General features: G+C 37.7%; 1 protein-coding gene across 1 annotated transcript in view; it reads right to left on the bottom strand.

Moving 5' to 3' along the window:
- Positions 1 to 1724, bottom strand: part of MAP3K4 (mitogen-activated protein kinase kinase kinase 4) — an 87709-nt gene extending 85985 nt beyond the window's left edge. Inside the window, exon 1 of the mRNA XM_079333446.1 lies at positions 1705 to 1724. Within this exon, the coding sequence (XP_079189572.1) occupies positions 1705 to 1709 (5 nt within the window). The 5' untranslated portion in view covers positions 1710 to 1724. The remainder of the gene's footprint in view (positions 1 to 1704) is intronic.
- Between the last annotated feature and the right edge of the window lie 13743 nt (positions 1725 to 15467).

A 15467-nucleotide genomic window follows, 5' to 3' on the forward strand; every position in this document is an offset into this window, starting at 1 on the left:
ATGCTAAGGAATTCTTTCAATAAATATTAATAAAGAAAGGGGGAGAAATAAGTAGTAGAAATATGTGTGTTATGGTGCTGTGTGTTATGGTGCGGTCTGCACCAGGGACTTTTGAATCTTCTATACAAGAAGGATCACAATAAAACAGGTTGTTGTTGCATGGAAGTTCTGGGGTGTGTGTTTTCTCTGTCTCCAACTCACAAATCCTGTAACATGCTGATGACAATAGTATCTTAAGGCACCAAAGCTGTTTGTATCATGAAGGTTAAGCCATCCTATTTGGCACTTTAAATTCCAGATTATCTGAACTTTCCATCTACTTGGAAAAGGAATACTTTAGTAATTAATTGAAGTAGTTTTAAAAATTCAAAATATATTTTGATTGTTTTTTGGTGTGTAGAATGGAGCTTTTACCCATGGGTTTGCCTTCGTATGTTCCTGAAAATTTCAAATTTGCATACATTGGATATATAAGAAAAGCTGCAGCAGATCATCATCTTGGTTTTATTTGCCAGCAAAATCCTCTCTAAATAAAGAAATTATTTAAGTTCTTACTACAGTGAGATAAGCTTGATGTAAGTAGCTGTCATACTGTAGAGTAGTAATATGTAGGCACTTCAGTCAATTTTTCTAGGATCCAGAGGACATTGACATCGTCAACTAATCCAGTCTAATTGCTTGTTCTCATCCATAGGATAACATACACATCCCAAACACCAGGGAAAGAAAATAAGTGAGAAACAAAACTAATTTTTTTTTACTTCCCCCTAAGATCTAGCTTCCAGCCTAAAGCACCTCTGATAATATATTAGACCTTTGGGTTCCATAGATCAGAAAAGCACAAACAAGTACAAAATAAAGTTTTATGATCAAAAAAGGAAAAATCACTTTCTTCTGAAAACACAGAGGTTCTTTTATTTTTAAGTTAAACTCAGTTCTGCAGTGCTCTGGACACACTCATAGAGCTAGAAATTTAAAAAAGCAGCTGCTCCATACTCAGTAGTATGTAGCAACATGCCTTGAGGCTCACCAGTAACTCATGTAACCAGAACTCTCAGCAGACAGACAGTATTTTTCATTTCTAAAGCTGTGAACAAGCAAAACCTCACTAATCAAGGAAGCAGATAAGCACGTGTTGACACCCTTGCTTCACTCACAGAGAGTGCAACAAACACTGCTGTCTGCACAGTGGGTCATCTGGTGCTGGGGTTCAGCATGAGGACTTGGGGTGCCATCCCTCAGGGATGTCCAGACCAGGGGCACCTGCAGAATACAGCAGACCTGCTCCCTGCAGGCTGCCACCAGAAATGGAAAGGTAGCTGGTATGGCATTGTCACAGGTCCTGTGTCAGGAAGATGCACAGAGCTCTGCAAAGAGTATAAGTGAGCAAAGCTTTCAGCCTTGCAACACTTGTTCCCTAAACTTGTTCAAGATTTTTTTTTTTATCCTTTCCACTCCATTTTACCTCCAAGGTCCTTTCTCCTGCCATGGTGACCTTTATGGCACCAAGCCCTGGGTCCCAATCACTGTCAAAAAAACTCAGCAATACCAATCAGGATGATAGTCACATTTAATAACAAACAGTACTTTCAGATCTTGTACAACAAAAGAAAAAATGAGCTACCAAAGCAATCAAAAACCTCAGGCAAGACTGGAATCTAAAGAAAGCAAACCACAGAAGTTTAAAATAACTTTTCTACTTACTGCATATATAATGGCCTGTTCCAGAATTGTGAAGTGCCAAACATGTAACAGGGTCCAGTGGCTTGGGTGGAGTGGCAGCGGGTAAAAAACAAACTGCAGAAGCAGCACAAACAGATTTAAAGGTCACCAAGCTCATTCACTTTGGAAAACAAGTGAACACTGCGATACTGTGAACAACACTGTGCCTACTGTCTGTTACACCACTCCCCATGACTGCTATCCTACTCCTTTTTCACTGTCATTGCAATATATTTATCAGTGGAGAGCTGTGAAATATCAGATATCAGAGGAAAAAAATGCAGAGCAGCAAAGGAAATAGCTCTGCCTACGTGTGCATGGTGGAAGGAAGCTGTGCAGGTACTTGCACTTCATGGAGACCATGACTTGCTGCTGGCTCCATTTCCTACCCTAATAAAATACATGTAAAATGGAAGATCTGTGTCTAATTTTCCATTTATTTGTCTAATAAAACCTATTGTTTCCTTTCATGTTCCCTATGCTTGCTTTCTTCCAGTGCTGGTTTTGACTGGGATGGAGTTGATTTTCTTCACAGTGGCTGGTAAGAGGCTGTGTTTTGGATTTGTGCTGGAAACAGTGCTAATAACACAGGGATGTTTTTGGTTATTTCTGAGTACAGCTTACACAGAGCCAAGGCCTTTCTTGCCTCTCACCCCACCCCACCAGTGAGTGGGCTGGGTGTGCACGAGGAGTTGGGAAGGGACACTGTCACGAGAGGTGACCACAGGGATATCCCATATCAGATGGTGTCATGCTCAGCAGCTAAAGCTGGGGGAGGAAGGAGCAAGAGGCAACATTCAGAGTGATATGTTTGTCCTCTCAAGTGACTGTTCCATGTGACAGAGCCCTGCTTTTCTGGGGATAGCTGCATACCTGCCTGCCCATGGAGTGTGGTGGATAAATTCCTTGTTTTGCTTTGCTTGCATGTGTAACTTTACTTGTCAAACTGTCTTTATCTCAGCCCACAAGTTTTCTCACTTTTACCCTTGTGACTCTATCCATCACCTTACAAAACTCCATTTCTGCTTTTCTGGGTGGCATTCTATTGTGTGTGCATGTGTGTATGGACGTTTGAGTGCAACAACTGGAGTGAGACTGCAGGTCATACTGGCAGAGAGAGCAGTGAGTGCACATGGTGCATGAGTATGTATGTCAGTGTGCATAGATGCTGTATACTCCTGTGTGTTTTTTCTCTAAAATATGCTTGCACATTAAATAAAATGTTATCATATTAGTAATTAAATATAATAATTTTAATAAATAATTATATAGTAATTAAATGTAATATACTGAGGTCTTCTAGATCAAGTGAATGTGGAATCTTGATTTTTGTCTTGCTATTTAAGGCATTTCATAGCATTTTCACAGCTTTGTCTCATATTGTCCTTTAATTGCCAATGTTTCTGTCACTGCCTTCTTAAGTGCTTAGTCTTCTTTTTATTTCATGTCTGCACCTCTTTTTTCACCTGGTTTTAATGACACAGGAATTATTCAATACACTTGCCAGGGTCAAACCTCTCTAGCCTCAAGAGCAAGGCAAAGCTATTGTGAGCTGTTCTTACTTCAATAACCAGTTACTTTACTGGGAAGAGGAGAGTGCCAATAATTTAGTTATCCATCTCACAAACTGCAAGATAAGAGAAAGGCCTTGAATTTTCTTACTTTTATTCATACCTTCCTTGTTGTGACTCCATTTATCATTGCAGACCTCTTCAAATTAGCAAGACACCACTTGTGTCATGGGAAATAAGAACTGCAGTGCTCTGCAATGTTTCTGTGATTTTGCAAACAAAAACAGGCAAAAATCTCTCTCTGGGTATCATGTTTAAATTCTCCATTGCACAGCTTTCCTCTCCATCAGCACTGACATTTTGATCTTGAGTCACTCCACTTTTTCCTTTCTGGTCCTTTTAATCTTTTCAACAAGGGAGAAAGAAGTGAAGGAAAAAGAGAAGGGACTAGAGTCCAGTTTCCATATAAATTTAGCTCAGTGGAATGGGCTAGGAAATAGCAAAGGAGTTGAAAATTAACTCAGTTGTAAACCCCCTGCCTACATGCGAGGTTGTGATTACTAGGATCTTCATAATTTTTTAACTTGTCCCATTAATGCCTTTTTCCCAAATAAAAATTCATAAGCAGCACTGTTCCATGCATCCACAGCCCTTTCTTAAGGAAAATTTATGCAGATATGTAGTAAGATCAAAGGGTGGGTTGGATCAGCAAAAATTCAGTTTCAGTGCTTTTAAAAGCAAAGCCAACTTTAACTTCCATCCCTTTGGCTGATCCAAAGACCAAGGCAGATTCAGTAGCAAAAAACGTTTCAGTAGTATTTTCTGCCCAAATTGAAGTGTGATTTCAGATCACATGTCTGTACTTAACACTGTGTCTTTTTGCTGCCTAAGGACAAAAGGCTGCCTCCCACTTTTCTTACAGAATGCTCATTAATTGCAACCACAGTAAAATATTTAGTAAATTGGAGGTAGAACAATTAGAAGGTATATAGAAGGTATGCATTTTACTCCTATTTTTGCTTTTTCCCTCAGGAAATGAAAACAATTTGTGGAGAAGGGAGATCTTTTCATTGGTGTTCCACTTTCTTGAGTGGTGATTTTCAGCCCTCACTGTCCTCATCAAAAAACAAATACAGTAAGCATGACAAAGTGATATAGTTTTAAAAAGGGTACAACTACTGAAATTAAAGAGTATCAGTGGAAGGCAGCATATCAGTCTTACTATAATACTTGTGCAGCCTTCAACTGAGAGCTCTCCTGATTCTTTGAAAGAAGAGAATATTCTTCCTGATAGCTTCACATGCTGCCTGCTACAGAAAAGAGCTGAACATGTGACGTGTGTGTGTGTGTGTGTGTGTGTGTGCGCTTCCAATGGAAAATATTTACTTTCTTACATTATTCTTTGTCCTCAGACATCAGTACTGAATGAGGAATTGTGAGTATTTCATAAAGATGTATGTCATTTCTCAGTGCAGTGTCCTGCGTGTAGAGTACAACATATTTATTTGTAAAGTTTCACTCAGGATATCTTGAAACATGAACTGAATTCGTCCACAAAGAGAAATATTAATAATATTCTAGGTTTTTTTTAATATCAGCATATATATTCTCAACAGTAGCAGTGTGCATTGTCATTTTAAGGAAATAAATTATGGATGATAACATCAAGATATGTCAGTGAACTGAGTTTTACAAGTGTGCATGAGTTTAGACTTGGATGCCATATCTTAGGCAGATATATTCTGGAGAAAATCTTTCTGTTAAACTCATGAAAACTCTTTAGAAGAAGCACACCAAAAAAAGTTATGTTACTTTGAACAGAAAATATTAATAAGGGACTGCAAATAGACAAGCTATTATTCAGTTTCTCTTCCTTACCCATTTACATTTTGAAGAGTGGTCAGTTGTCTGTACATATTGCCAGTGATGATATTTTGACTATTGAAGTCTGTGACAACTCCCTTTGATTGCAGCAGCACATTGATGGTCTCATTTTCATGTACACATTGAATGAAATATAGCAGTTGTTCATTCATTTGCCTTTTTATTTTGGTTTCTGCAGAGGAAAGAATATCTTACCAGTTAATGATGTGACAATATGTGTAAAAAGAAAAAAGCAGTTAGTGATAAGCTTAACACATGAAAATGCCCAAAACCTGTTTTGATAGTATGAACCTGTCTGTAATATGGAAAATAAGGAAACTTTGTCAATGGGTGTATGAGGGCTACTACTATGGGAAACTGCACAAATGAATGCTCTATCAATTTTACATCTTGGCTTAGGCCTTTGAGTGGCAAAGCTGCTTAGATATTGCAGTCATCCTAAGTAATAGCCTGCATCATAGTACCTCAGAAGTTATCACAAAAAAACATCACAGGCATGTACTGTCCTATTTCAAGAACATGACAAAATGCTGAAACTTTAGCAGGTTCTAAGGATCTTCAAAGCCAACTAGGTGACTCTTGCCTATAATGTAAAATCTCTCTCCTGTAAATATCTCTTCCTCAGAGTCTCTTCCTTTTCCTGGCAAGGGAAAGTACTTCACCTTTTTGTTTTCTCAGCTGTCTTTTGCCACACAATTGTCAGTATTTGTCCCCCCAAACTTAATTAAGTAGCTGAAACATTAGGCTACACAGTTATAAGAAAGAAGAAATGTTGATAAAAATAGCAAGGTAACACACAGAAGAGTCCATAATTATATATAAAACCTTGCATTATGGTAGAAGAGACTCTTCTTGAGTTGCCTGGTTCAAAGAAAGGGTATGTGGTCAGCCCCAACCAATTTTATGAGAAATCAGTTCTCAGGAAAATAAGGAAAAAAAAAAAATTATAATGCCTGAAGGTTCTCAGCTCTTTCCACCCCATTAATGGTGAGCATGTTGAAGGAGAAGGAGAACTTGCTCAGCATATTCTTGGGAACAAATGGAAATTAAGCAAGCTTTCCTTCAATGCAGCTATGTACATTGTAGGTGGATTTATCTGATCAAACACAGAGATCTACAGTGTAGATGTCTCCTGACAAGTTCATCACACTAAATTCTATTTGGAGTCAGTGAGAGAAATGAGAATTCCCAGGAAGTGGCTCATCCCAAAGCAGACATATGTGTTTAGTCAAACTGTTTCCAAGTACCTATTCCTCAGCTGGTTGGAAAGGGAATCTGAATGGTGACTAATTAGTTACAGACTAGTTACTGACTAATTAGTTACAGACTAGTTAGAAATCAGTATTTACCTAATATCTTTATCATAAGTTAAGTGGGTTGAACTCTACTCTATATTTCTTTATTAGTACAATTAACATGCCAAAAAAATTTACTTTATCTTCCCCAGGTGCTGTCATTTCACCTGACTGAATGCTGGGGCTCAGGGGAGAGGTACTGAGTTTCAGAAAATCCCTCTATTCATCTGTCTTTTGGACAGTCCCTTCATCCTTCTCTTCATTTTGGGTAATTTTTTCCCCCTAGCATTCCCAGGTTTTACTAGTTGAACTTGGTAAGTATAATTTTAAAAAATATCTTCTTTTGGTTGTCCATTCCAAAACTCAAGTCCACATGTTCTTTCTTCCTCTCCTACAGTGAGTAGGATATTGTGCAATTTTTTCTACATCAATCCTATAAGAGGTTTGTAATGTGTCCTTAAGACATTTTTTAAACTGATTTAATTCAGAACTTTCTTTTTGTACCATGACAGATCACAGAATTACAGAACATGCAGAGTTGGAAGGGACCCACAAGGGTCATCCAGTCAATCTGCTGGCCCTGCACAGGACCACCCCAAAGAGTCACACCATGTGCCTGACAGCATTGTCCAAACACTTCTTGAACTCTGTCAGGCTGGTTCTCAGGCTTCCCTGGAGAACCTGATCCAGTGCCCAGCCACCCTTGGTTGAGGAATCTTCTCCTAATATCCAGCCTAACCCACCCCTGACGCAGCTTCAGGCCATTCCCTCAGGTCCTGTCACTGTCACCACAGAGTTCAGTGCCTGACCCTCCTCCTCCCCTCACAAGGAAGCTGTAGCAGCAGTGAGATCTCCCCTCAGTCTCCTCCAGGCTGAACAGACCAAGTGACCTCAGCCATTCCTCATGTGGCTTCTCCTCAAGGCCCTTCAATATTTTGTTGCCCTCCCTTGAACACTCTGATATCTTCATATCATTCTTATACAATGGCACCCAAAACTGTACACAATGTTCAAGGTGAGGTCACCTTGTGACCAGTGCTGAACAGAATGGGATAATCAGCTCCCCTGACCAGCTGGTGATGCTTTGTGTCTGCCCCGAGTCTTCCAAACTTAAATTTAAGCCTATGCATCATGAAAATAGAGCCTCTTGAATATCTGAATATCTGCCTACCCATTGACACAGAACTTCTAGTTTTCTCTGGATGTCAAGAAACCTATCTTGCAGGCTTTTTTCACAAATAATATTTCAAGATTATTGACCATTCTTAGTGTGTTCTTTCACACTACCTCTGGAAGTGCTGTGTCAAAACTGGATGATCTTGGTACTAACCCTTCTTCAGCTTGTGAACAATCAGAGTGATAAGTTTCCTTTTCACACATTTCCTATACATCTGCCTATCTGCCACTAAATTTTCCATAACTATTTCATCCAGATAAAATTAAGGCCTTACACTGCCCTTTTTTCCGCCGACTGTTCCTCCAGTTTGTCAAGATAATGTGGAATGCTACTCCTGTGCTTGAGTGTACCTGAACATGGTCAAGCTTGCAATCAATGTTAATTATTCCATCATTCAGCCATGGAGACCCTAAATGCTTGAGAACCTGGCTGGTGAAGAAATTTGACCACTGAGGTCAAATAAAACTGCAGTTGCATAGTAGTTGACAAGCCAAAGGTGAACTAAACCTTATGTGCTGCTTTTTCTCCCTTTGATGAACTGGTTTGCTTCATCTGCCACGAGCTTGGTTCCAGGTGGCACCTGCTTCCCTAGACTAAAGCATCTTTTCTCTGTCCATGGAGCTAGGAGCTTCCACAAGTGAAAGTCATTTGAAATAAGCCACAGGAATGCAGGGAGAGCCAGCCTCTGTGGAGGCTGTACAGCACTAGGCTTTGCAGGCACTTGAAAAGAGTTCTCAGCACACAGACTTCTATCAGGAGATCCTGTTAGAGAAGTTTCAGATTGATTCCCAGTTTTCCCCAGTTCCTTGCTTTTATGTTTTTTTTCAGATCTGTAAGAGTTAAAAGCAGCCTTCCTGCTTGGAGTAATATGTAGGAGATAAGATTTCTACATCCACAATTGTACAATGAACTTTGATAATTTTTTTGTATGATGGCATGATACAACTCTCCAATTGCAGGGAAATGGATTGAAAGTCCTTTCCAGTCCTTATCATGTAAGAAACCTTTTTATAGCACAGACAATTGGGATTGAACATGCAGAGACCAGGATTCTGCTCAGAGACATTGTCCATGATTTTCAGCAATATTATCTACATTTCAGTTAAGAGGAATGTGTATTTAGTAAGACAAAAACATATTTTACCTTTCCCAACACCTAGTACAAACACTTGAATGTTATTTTGTAACCTCTTAGGTTCCAGGTCGTGTTTGGAGATTAAAAAATGGAGGTTGGAACAGAGGGAATTATTAACTTCATTTACCACATTTGTTTGCTGATACGTAACTCTGGTGGGAATCAATAAAAGTTTATGCACTCACATACACAGCTTCAAGCCCAGCCAGCTGGACCAGAATAAGGATTAGGAAAACTGTCTTTCTCTTGTATTTCTATGCTCAGGAAATATTTATTTGCCCTTACATTTGAATTAGTAAATTCAAACCCAGATATTTTCAGTGTCAAGTTTATGAAGTCACATTTTATTTTCCGATTTCCTGACCGGCTCCAGTCACTGCCAGAGCATCAGATCTGTGGTAGCTGAGAATTACAAAAATCAAGAGTCTCTATTTAATTATTAATCTATTTTCTAGAAATAGTTGTATATAGATTTAATGCATAAATATTAGTAATTTTGTTCCACAAATTGAAGACCTATCAACAAAATCTGCAGATATAACCATTTTCTTTGAGAAATAACTTCTGGAGGTGCTGTCACAGGCATGAAAATGAGTGCCATGCTCCTAACAAGCTGCTGCAAAATTCTGTACGATTTAAGGAGGGGATTAAGATACAGAACCCAGACTTGAGAAATTAGGATGTAATCACACTGGTATGAAAATGGCTGGCTAGGGTAGTGCTAGAGAAACTGTCCTGTTTGGATATCCTGTTATCCAGGGTCACTGCTCTGGTTATACCTTTATAGTTGTTTTTGGGGAAAGGATACAGTCTAGATTACATGGTGTCCCTGATATTCTTAGAATGAGACTTTAAAAAGTCTACAGCAATGTTCTATTTCATCTCAGTTAAAATGACGTCTATTAAACACCACTGAAATGTGGAACTGCTCCTGTATCTGCTCATCTGTTACTAAGAAATATTTCACAATTTAGGAATCCTCATTTTAATCCTTCTTTTCTGAATTACAAACTTTTAAAAAGCATTATGAGTAAAGACACAAAACATTCATTCTTTTCTACACGTTGATAAAGATTTCTTATTGCACATAAAAATAGGACCAAAATAGACTTCAGGAGATTTTAAAATAATTTTCAGTTGCCAAGGTCTTGCAAGATGTGTTTTTTAAGGAAATGTAATTACCTTTACAAAATGCTAAGTAATCTGATAAACTTTTAAAAACATTTATAAACATTTATATTGCTTTTTTGGTTTATCTGTTAAAGTTTTGGACATTTGGGGTAAATAGTACAGTGAACACAGTACACAATCAGCTTTCATATAGCATCAAAAATGTATGTTTTCATTTAAACATTAAAAAACCTATTTGCTGTTGTAACTGCCTTTTTAAGATATAGCAACAAGCATGTAAATACATTTTGTACAATTCTGTAATAATTCAGAAATACCATGTGACAAATACATAGAAAAATTATAAAATATAGCAAGGATGTGCTCTGTGTAATTTGGATCATTAAAAACCTGTTATTATATCTGATCAGCCTTATTACTTACAGTTATTGCAATATTATGCCACTTAAATATTTTTGATTATCCAGTTTCATCTCTAAGAGAAGTGTCTGCAAAGCACATAGATCAATTTCTTTTTGTTGTTGTCCTAATCAATTTTCCTGTGCTATTCCTGTGCTTATAATAAAATGGGCTTCAAACCATGATGATAAGTATTGCTCATGTTTTGAAATCAGTTTTTTACATTTTTATTTTGAAGTCCCTTTCAGACAGGTGCTTAAAGCTACATTTTCCTTTTTTTGCTTCTGCTTAGAGATTTGGTTAATTCTCACTGCCACTTGAGTATGCATCCCACCCAAATACTCTTCTGTTCAGCTTGAACCAGCTAGAATTCACATTCCTGTATGAGAAAAAATGAATGAGTAGCTGAACTGGAACTATTTTAAAGCACATATAAAATTTGAGATTAGAGATTCAGAGAGTCACAGATGGCTCACAAATTCACTGCTTTATAATCCTGGAAGGGGTTGTCAGAGATGTGTTCTGCCTCAGTGTCTACATACCTCCTTCATATTACGTTTGATAAATTCCTAATTTTGCATTTATTTATCCTCAAGACTGCTGTGAACAAGGCATGCCAGGTAACTAGGAGTGAGATCTAAAATGGAATAGTGCAAAGTGTCAAGGCATTGATTGGGAAGAGCCCTCTGCTATGCTCTAAGCTAATGTTCATCTTCAGAAGTAATACTCTGTACTGCTAAAGGCTCTGGTTTTGCCCTGCCTTCTCCTGTGTTCCTCACTACCTATTCCAGCAATATTACCCTGTACCACTCCCAGGAAAATGAGCTTTATTCAGTTTGTCACCATTAATGCAAATGAAAGGAATTACATTTTAATGCAAATGCTACATGGAAAGCTGGAAATAAAGCCACATGCTGTCAGCAAGTGTAGCAGAACAGCTTGAATGAAACAGCCTATTGACCCTGTTTTCCCCTTGTGGTTTCAACAGGGCCTTCTTGTTGAAAACAATACAACTTTAATGAATTTCCTTTTATAAATACTCTGCTAATATCTCTGATTTTAAATATTGATGGTGGTAGAATAGCATGCAGGTTTTTATAGGACCAAAGTTTGAAATTTGCTAAACATGTTACAAAAAGTGCAGAATGTCAGTTAGGTAAGGCAAATATAAAGTGATACTGATTCATCAGTGGTGTATTTTGTTTATCTTCTAGAGTGGGAAAAAAAAAAAAAAAAGAAAGGAGGGGGCAGGATACTATAGAGGAATAAAAGACAGAACTCTGAAGAAGGTGCTATGCCAGAACAGGGTGGGTAGCACAATCCACACATCAATGTTTGATCTTGTCATATTTGTCTAAATATTATGAGTGATAATTTCTGAAATATCCATTAATAGCATACTTTAGCAATACTATACCACAGATTAGCAAAGACAGTTACCTTTTGCTGTGGTTAATTTATAGTGAATAATTTCCTCCACAAATATCTCACTCTGACTTTTATCTCTTACCACAAAAGTAGGCAAGGCAAATATGCTTTTAAGACACTGTGTAGTTCATCCCATTTTGATTAAAATGGGATGATGTGCTTCTTCCAGTTTTGTGGTTCTTGTTCAGGCAAAACATGCTCTTGGAAAAAATACCACTCACCTAATAATCCTTAAATAGGGACAGGATTTTTTGGTTAGGTAACAGATAGTATGTGAGAAATGAAACTGAAATAGTATCATAGCGTTGATGCACCTTATTCTGCCAATATGTTGTTGTTAGTATATGAAAAGCATACAAGAAGGCCTGTTTGCTCTTCAGGTGGATTCAAACAGGTATGATGTGTGTTACTGGAAAACTTATGTTGTTTAATCAATATTCTCTTTATATCTTCAAAAATAAAAGTCAACAGTTCTTTAGTGAACCTCTTTTAAACCCTGTAGGTTAGAACAATAGGAATGGCAATAAAAGTCAAATAGCTGATGCTGCACGAAAATACAGAGGAGTAGTGTTGTCCTTTGAGACTATTGAATTCCCTGTAAACTGTGGATATGTGTCTGGTGGTTCTTCCAGGGTAATGGAGAGACTTTTTATGAAAGCTTATCTCATGGAAAAATATCAGACAAACACATGGGATCCACAAGGAGAGTATCCATTTTCTTGGCTTTCAGGTTGCATGAACTGAGCCACAAACATTTGGAAAATATAAAAACAAAAAAGCTTCACTTATTCTGTAATGATAGTTCCCTTTCTATTACAGCTTTAGATATTAAATTTTCACTCGTGTGTGGTTTGAAAAATTCTACTGCAGGAAACCTGATGGGAATGAAAATAGACCACGGTGTTTCCCAACTGGTCCTGACACCACACTAAATTACTGTGGTATCCCAGAGGGTAAACCATGAGAGTTAGATATCTTTAAGTATGAAACAACATTTAGATCCTCCTGTGTTTGTTTTATTTTGAATTGAGTATTTGTTTTACATGTGAATTTGGAGCATTTCTATTGTTAGAACTGGATTTATTCATATGAATCACTAAAATGTAATTTGACAAAGTCCAGTTTCTATGCATGGAAGAAAGGACTTGGGTTTGGCTTCTCCTAAGGGTAGAGTATTTCTACTTCTCTGTAGCCTATAGTGTTTCTCATCATACTTTCTTCTTGTCTCTTATTCTCACTTTTTCCTGCTCTCTCCAGTTTCCCATTGCCAGCTGACTTTTCATATTTTTCTTTTCAGCCTCCCATTCAACTTCCCTTCTGATTTACACTTCTGAGCCTGGTGGAGGGGGATCATGTAAAAGTCTCTACTAAAACTCTCCTCATCTCCACTGATTGTTTATTGATCTTGTGTGCATGCTGCAAATCTTTCTCACCCAGGGGTAGAAAATAGAAACTTTTGATCACTAGGGGATCTGACACTAAAGATTTTAAGTTTGCTGATTGACAAATTAGAGACTTCTACTTTTCCTTTTATCTGTAAGAAAATATAAGAATGTATCAGAAAGAGCACAACTAAAGATAGGTGGTAAAATTAAATTGCTGGACTCCACATTTCTCATTTCATGTGGGTGGGGGGAAAGTGAAAATGAGGAAAGAAAAAAATGAAAGGCTAACAATCTATTTCCATTTAGTCCTGCACATTAATCTCCTAAATACTACTCACAAAAAATTATATTTCAAGAAATCTTTGAGCTGTATGTGAAGGCTGTGCATACAAACAAATGCAGCATGCCAAAGTGAAATTGAAATGCAAGTGCTCCTACCAAGTACCATCTGTTGCATGAAGTTGTTCCAGACACCCTTAAAAATGCCTTCTGGTCTCTGTTCTCAATCATTCCTGTGACTACTTACTAATCTGTCTGCTGTTTCTAAATAATTTTTACGTATTTCCAATATTCTGGGGGGATGGTGGGGGAGGGAATTAAATTTTAACAATAAATGAATTCAAGGGACTGATTTTTGCTGTTCATTACTCATGCTGATATGTCAATGCAGAAGTTTGAATTACCATGGATCAGTTTCTTTCACAGGAAAGGAATGATAAGCCTGGAGCTTGGGGATGTCCCATTGTCACAACAGAACAGTAATGTGTATGATTGGTTTGCATTTTTTGTGTTATGTTAGCCAGCTGCTCTTACATTCCACACAATTGCCTTAAAGTACTTTAAAGTAGAAGAGAATGTGCTGGATTTAAAAAAAAAAAAATATGTTTCCAAATATTAAATATGACCCTTCAGTCATTTTGTCACAAAATTCAAATTGTGGAGTAAATGTAAGTGAAGAGGATCCCTTTAAATTGTCCTTGAAATTTTAAGAGTTGTCATTAGTCTTCAAGAACATATTGAAGAACAGCAATTCAGACATATGGCAAAATAGCTGTCTGCTTTCCAAAACTATCTCTTTATAAATATTTGTGAGAACTGCAATAGCCTTTAAAGAGCTTTAGAGAGCAATAGATGGAAAAAAATGAACAGCTTGTCATTCATCATTGACCTGGACTGTGTTTTATACAGCAAAGTAATCACAATTTGTAGCAAGGCTACAATTAGCTGTAAACTGTAATGGCAACAGTAAGACAAATGCTGTTAATTTAACTGGCTCTTTTTCAGCTTTCTCATCAATCTTTTTTCCCCAAATGCCCCCAGTGCATTGTGACTTCTTCCCACATAAATCTCTCTTCAAACCTGCCAACAACTCATCTCTCTCATTTCATCCAGTGATCTCTGTCTGATCCAGTCATCACAGTGCAAGCTCTTATGTGGGGAAATGCTCACTGAATTCATTACAACTACTGTTGGTTGGGAGTCTTCATTCAAATTCACACACCTATGTGCTCGTGCATCCTTCAACCTAAAAATTATACAGAATTCACTTTTTGTTTTCTCAATTTCTGATAAAGAAAAAAAGAATCTTTTTACTTTTATGGTAAAATCCTACTTACTAAAGAAATAGTTAAACTTAAATGGGAATTTAAAGGAAAAAAAAAATTTTGTTTTTACAGTTGCATATATGTTCCCACAAATGTCAATAAGAAGGAATGCTAGGTCATGGGGCATTACTTCTCCAGTCATTTGTACAGCCTGCATTTAAGACTCTACAACACTGCTGGGTTTAATCAAGAGAGAAATACAGAGTTGCCCTGCTCACTGAGAAAACCTCCAGACTCTGTCAGCTCCCAAACTATGTTTTGGCACTCTGTGAGACCATGCTGGCCAGCATGGGCCAGAGCTGTGCCAGGGAATGTGCTAATGTTTGAACAGCTTGCACCATCATGGCAGAGTGTGCAGGTCCAGGCTCTGGTCACATTTAGCTTACTAGGATAGACGTAGTCTTTGTCCCCTCCTCAACAAAGGACATCCTGACACTGAAATCATTACCAACTGGGATGGGAGGACTAGGAGCATTGCATGAACATTCCAGCACTGGGATGAGGGAAGTACAAGAAGACTACTTATATTTATCTAGGGAGTTAGTAGTACTGCCAGTTCTGGGCATGGACACGGATCACCCTCTGAGATGGGCTGTAGATGCAAGTTCACAGGTTTAAAACTCTCCACAAAGGGGAAGATGAAGGTAAAATTCTCAGGAAAAGGAAAGTTCAGTTATCAAAAATTTCCCTTTGAGTACTGCAAAAGAAAAAAGTTCTCAAACTTAGTCTTTTTAATGCACACTTGTTTATATGCATCACTATTTATAATTGCTCACCTAGACAATACATTGTACCA

This window comes from Erithacus rubecula (assembly GCF_903797595.1).
Source record: "Erithacus rubecula genome assembly, chromosome: 2".
NCBI lineage: Eukaryota > Metazoa > Chordata > Aves > Passeriformes > Muscicapidae > Erithacus > Erithacus rubecula.